General features: G+C 38.3%; 1 protein-coding gene across 1 annotated transcript in view; it reads left to right on the forward strand.

The window, feature by feature from the left end:
• Positions 1 to 889, forward strand: part of LOC311188421 (uncharacterized protein) — a gene marked incomplete at both ends in the record, with an annotated part of 42,710 nt that extends 41,821 nt beyond the window's left edge. Inside the window, one exon of the mRNA XM_084259521.1 lies at positions 755 to 889. Coding sequence (XP_084115647.1) covers positions 755 to 889 — 135 coding nt within the window. The remainder of the gene's footprint in view (positions 1 to 754) is intronic.
• Positions 890 to 6,133: the final 5,244 nt, after the last annotated feature.

Raw genomic sequence — 6,133 nt, forward strand, 5'->3', positions numbered from 1 at the left:
ATTAAATGGTGGTTCACTCTATCAGGAAGATCAATCTGGCAATACAGAATAACTACTTTCAAGACCTCAATCTTTACTCATTTGGAAGCCAGAATGAATTAATTCAATCTTTAATTCTAATGATCCACTGGGAATACTCATTCTTTGAAACTGAAAATCACACAGTAATGTGGATATTGTCAGATGATGATTCTGTGCATAGATGCACAGACACACACACACACACACACACACATATATACGTACATATACAAGGCATTATTACAGTTACTTAATAGATAATAATCTCATCTAATTGATTCTCACACCAGTTATGAGAGTAGCATGTTATTATTTCTCATTTTCTATTGATTAATTTGAAAGTCTTTCCAAAAGAGAACATAAAATCACAATCTTCTAACCTGGACTTGTCTAACTCCAAAGCCCAGAATCTTTCCACCATATCATTGCAACCCAAGAAGAATCTTAAAAGCATCCTTAACATATTCCACATAGTCAACATTTGAACAAAGAGAAAATGTATGTATGGCATAGTGATAAATGTAATTCTGTAGGTGAAATGCAAAGGTCCCTAAATTCCTTTTATCAGGAATATTCAAAATTCTTCTTTCCATCCAACTATCAAGTCACTTTCAGTAAATTAGCTTCTAAATAGAAACTCACCAGTGATTGTTGTCTTCTGAATGATTAATATGAGTTTCATAGAGAAAAGGATGAAAGGGGGTGATATTTATGTGAGGTTTTGTGTCCCCAGGACCCTGTATATGGATGGAGGAATGTCTTTTTGTTGGCATTTGCCATTAACCTATCAGGACTACTCTTCTACCTCATATTTGGAAAAGCAGATGTCCAAGATTGGGCTAAAGAGAGGCAACTCACTCGCTTATGAAGGTAGAGGATAGTTATTTCATCTATATTATAATCAGATAAACATCACTTAAAGTTTTTAATCCTATGTCATTTTTCTTTCTTAGTTATTCCATCTTGGATGCAAAGGCCTTTAGGCGCCTTATTTCATAAATGGAATGGCTTCGGTGACAATCTGGTCTCCATCTTACTCAGATTTCTCTTTGAGGAAAATAGGAGATGAACAAAAACCCAAATAAAATGGTGTTCAAGAACAAAGTTGCTGTCTTCAGAGAATTAGAATAGATTTAGAGTTATGGCTGAATGGGAGCCAATAGGCTAGTTTTGCAGTTTCTGGTTCCTATAGTTTCTGGAAACAGAAAACATGTTGGAACTCTTAATCCACAATGGTAGATCACTAGAGCAATCATTTTTCCTATTTGTGGAAATGATTATAAAATTGTATTTGTTGGTCTAGATATTGGCCATGTGGCCCTTCCTTTGTGTGCTCTATTCTTTACCCTGCTTAGACCCCAGGATGCTGATCTGCAAGGTTTGCATCCACAGACCCTTGTCTTCAGGCTTCTGCTGAGTTTTCAATGGAAACAAGACAACGAGGACAAGGAGTCTCTCTCTAAAGTTTCTCCCTATGGGTTCTGCATGTGGCTAAACCTTTCATTCCAAAAACATTAATTCAAAAGGACACCTTCACCCCTATGTTTATTGCAACACTATTTACAATAGGTAAGCTATGTAAACAACCCAAATGCCCCAAAATAGATGACTGGATTAAGAAGATGTGGTACATATACATATACACCATGGAATATTTCTCAGCAATAAAAAAGATAAACTCATGCCATTTGCAGCAACATGGATGGAGCTAGAAAGGATCATGCTCAGTGAAATAAGCCATGAAGAAAAAGAAAAATACCAGATGGTCTCACTTATAGCAGGAATATAGGGGATCCAAATAAGGTCTCAGGAAAAAAACTAATTATAATAAAATAAAATTCAAAACCAACAGGCAACTATAAATCAGAGACATACTACAGTGGGGGAGAAGAGAGTAGGATCAAAACAAGGGTGGGAAGAGCACAAGGGACCATGGTGATAGTTGACGGGTGAATGGGTGGTGGGAATTTTGTGGAAACTATAACAAAGATGAAAATGCATACATTGTACAAAAATGAAAAGTGATGTAAAAATACATAAAATAATTAAAAACAAATTTTAAAAAACAACCTTTCATTCCCATACCCTGACAGGAAGCCCTCTCCATGCCTTCTGACAACATCTCTCTGCCCTATTCCTTCGGGAAATTTTTTACTTTCATGTTACTAGCTCTGGGATTCTGCAGAATCTCTTGTAGTTTCCTGACAATCCTGTGTAAATAGTCTCATTTAATAATGTCCTCAAATTACCCAATTGTAACTAGCAATAAAATATAATTGCTAGCCCTGTGCACAGGTATTTGAGGGAGGCTCCATTCCGTGGGATTCAATGACCACACCGTATTAAAAGGAAAAAGGATTTATTGTGAGCAACACAGTCGATGCACAAGTAAAATTATAAACAGTGCCCCAAACCCGACCAAACTGATAATCATACATACATACGGTACAGTTTCCTCAGAAATCAACATCACGGAGGCAAAGAGTCAGCACTCCGGAAAACAGCATCATGGAGGCAAAAAGGCAGCACTCCGGAGAACAGCATCATGGAGGCAAAAAAAAAAAGTCAGCACTCCGGAGAACAGAATGGGAGACATATCCACGTCCAGCAGCTGCAAGCAGCAGCAGCTAGGCGACCACTGTGTTTTTATCTCCCAAGGTTGGATATGGCCAGTATCCAAACCCAGGGATTCATGGTGGGCTGGTCATGTTTCTGTGCACAATGCCCCGGAGTTACATAACCAGCCATACTTCTTGGTGGTCCCGGACATCGTGAACAGTTACATAACCAGCCCTATCTTTTGGCTCTTTGTCCGGGCGCTGGCCAGGCTCCCGGATCAGGGGGCCAAAAGTTGGTTGCACGTCTTCCAATGTCCCCGGCAAAACGACATTAACACTTTATTTTCCTACACCAATGTGAGCAGTCTGCCATATTTCTCTTTCTAGATATAACTAATTCAGAGGTTAAATCAGATATGAATCTCAAAACATGAAATGGCCCACCATTATTTTTGTAAAATGATTCTTTGTCAGTCAAGTCAGGCCATGTTCAGATGGGTTAGTAATATTTTCTAGGTTGCTCCCGGTGGCAATCTCTCTAGGGTAGAACAGGGATTACAGTCAAAAGTAATTTCTTATAGAGACAATATAATGGACACGGGGCTGAGTTAAACATCAGGTCAAGGATATAGGTCAAATCTAAATAAATGCAACAACAGCTACGGAGATCTTGCTATGATCTTGAATCTAGACCTTTGGGAATCTAGAGTGAGATCCAGTCACTATCCTTTATTCTAATGAGGATGACAGATATGACAGATGACAGTGCATTAGCAGGGGAACATGCAGGTGATTATGGGAGACCAAGTGAATGGTTCTAGCACAGGTGAGACTCCCTTCAGCAAGTAATTCCTGAGATAAATGTTAAATGGGAAGTACTATATGGTAAGGTTTTCCACTCCGGAGTCCAACTTGTGCAAAAGCATGAAAACCATAACTAGGGTGGATTCTGAAGTGAATCACTTGCCTTGATGGCCAATTAGGAAAGTACAAATGTTGAAGTTAGGGAGATGGGCATGTAGGCCAGAGGTATGGGGAATGAGAGGATTCACCAGAGACAGAGTGGGGAGCATAACAGCCAGATCTACTGAAATACACTGCTAAGGGGAGCAGCGGGAGAGACAGGAGAGGTCTGCTGCACCATGTGGGTCACCTCCCTGCTGCAGGGACTTATGCTGCAGTGGCTGGCAATAGCTTGATAATGCTGAGACTTAACCCCTTGCACCACCAGGTAGGCCCCCTGATTGCTTTTTTATTGAACATTTTTTTTTGAGATTCTATTTATCTTGAGCAGAGCAGAAGTATTTTATAGAATTATTGCCATCGGTTTAGAGTTAGGATTAACTCATGTCTATTAAATTTTATATTTCTTGTATAATTTTTGATAATTGCTTGATATCTTTATAGTATTTTATTGATTTTCAGATTTATGTATGAACATAAAATTTTACGTGAACATAAAATTTTATATGAAGTTTTACGATTATATATATGTAACTGATTTCTGCCATTAAGTTTAAGATTTTCTTCAATTTACATTTTTTTGGGTTTATTCCTTTGTCTATTTTCCCAGTCTTTGAGTTCCCGTCTCCTTTGTCATAAGTACATTTTGTTCTAATTGTCTTGAACTTGGCATAAAATATCTCCCTGTTATTTAGTCCCAAGAACTTTCAAATCCCCCTCATAGTTTCCTTTTTGAGTCAGGGTTACTTAAAAGCAATTCATAGACTTCCTGGAGCATGTGGAACAAAAAAATGAGCAAAACTCATAAAAGCACCCCTAACTAGCCAGGAAAAGGAGGCCTCCTCTGCAATAGCAAGGAAATCTTTTCCTTTGTCCTCTAGCTTTTTTTTCTCCTTCCAGGAATTCTCCAGGTCATTTACCTTTTGTTTTGAAGGTTATGTTTAGAAAGCTATGAAGTAACCCATCCTCACCCTGTGTGCCCATGTGCAGTTTGAGTTGTTTCCTCAGATGACCTCAGAACAGTGAATTCTGGCTACAAACTCAAAGTCAAAGGAAGTATTTATTGATGATTAACTTTCTCAGAAACGTAGGTTTTCTGCTCACCTCCAAGATTCTCACAAGGCAAAACTCTTTAGCAGCCTTCCTGCAATTGGGGGACAGTGTACTCACTGATCCAGTAAGCATTCAAGGGGAGGTTTCTGACTAGACCCGTCCATTTCCAGGACCTTGGTATTTGAGTCCTGACATAGCCTAGGAGGTAAAAAAAAAAACAACAAACCAAAAACCCTGAGAACAAGTGTTTTCAAGAAAAAAAATTTGCCTTCAGACACAAAAACATTGATTCAAAAACAAAAAAATACCTGTACCCTTATGTTTACTGTAGCACTATTTACAATAGGTAAAACCTGGAAACAACCCAAATGCCCAAAAATGGATGACTGGATTAAGAAGATGTGGCATATATACACAATGGAATATTATTCAGCAATCAAAAAAGATAAACTCATGTCACTAGCAGCAACATGGCTGGAGCTAGAAGGAATTATGCTCAGTGAAATAAATTAGAAGGAAAAAGAAAAAATATCAGATGGTTTCACTTAGAGCAGGAATATAGGGGAACCAAGTAAGACATTAGGGTAAAACAATAATAACAGTACGCAACACAACAAAGCAAAAACAGACAATTATAAGTCAGAGACATCCTGCAGGGGAGGAGGAGGGAGAGGGATCAGAGGGAGGGAGGGAGGAGCACAGGGGACTGAGGTGATGGTGCTCTGGTGCATTGGTGAAGGAAATTCTATGGGGACTACACCGGGGGTGGGGGAGGGGAAAGCAAACTGTTTAAAAATGAACAATGATGTAAAAAATATATAAAAAAGTAAATTCAAAAAAAAGAAAAATCTGCCTTCAATGATCAGTTCATGCCTTGAGGACCCTGCCTTGTCTAAATGCTTGGACTGAATATTTCATATTTCCTACCAGATGATCCATGCACTTATGCGAAGTTTTATTTTAAATACATTTTAACTAATATTCCTATCTGTTTGCAAAGAGATCTCAGACCACGAACAGAAAACCTAACTACACACACTAAAACTTCTGACCTACTGAATTATGAGCTAATAAATGGGTATGTTATGTACAATAATATGTATATTTCTTTTTTAATACATTAAATAATAATTAACAACTTAATGTAATTACCACAATTCCAAAACAGTGAGCAAATATGTGTGTGTGGACTGAGAGAGAGAAAGAGAGAGAGAGAGTTTCATTCAGAATTTAGGGAAATAAAGATACAAATTTTTTCCATATAAATTCACAGTCTACTCCTCTTGATAAAGAACCCCTGCTTTCTCCTATTCAAAAGAGAATAGATATTCTATGTTCTCTAGCCATATGTGATTGCTCCATCCTGCCACCCACATTTGTAAATGCTGTGCACACTTACTAGAATGTTCACCCCCATGCACATCACGCATTAGTTAAACATTGTCATTTAGAACCCAGCTCAACTGAAACTCAAGAGTGGTATTCCTTCCTCTTCCTTAGACTATGCCATATGCTCTTCCCATTCTGTGGGTAACCCA

Source organism: Talpa europaea, assembly GCF_964194135.1.
Source record: "Talpa europaea genome assembly, chromosome: 2".
Taxonomy (NCBI): Eukaryota; Metazoa; Chordata; class Mammalia; order Eulipotyphla; family Talpidae; genus Talpa; species Talpa europaea.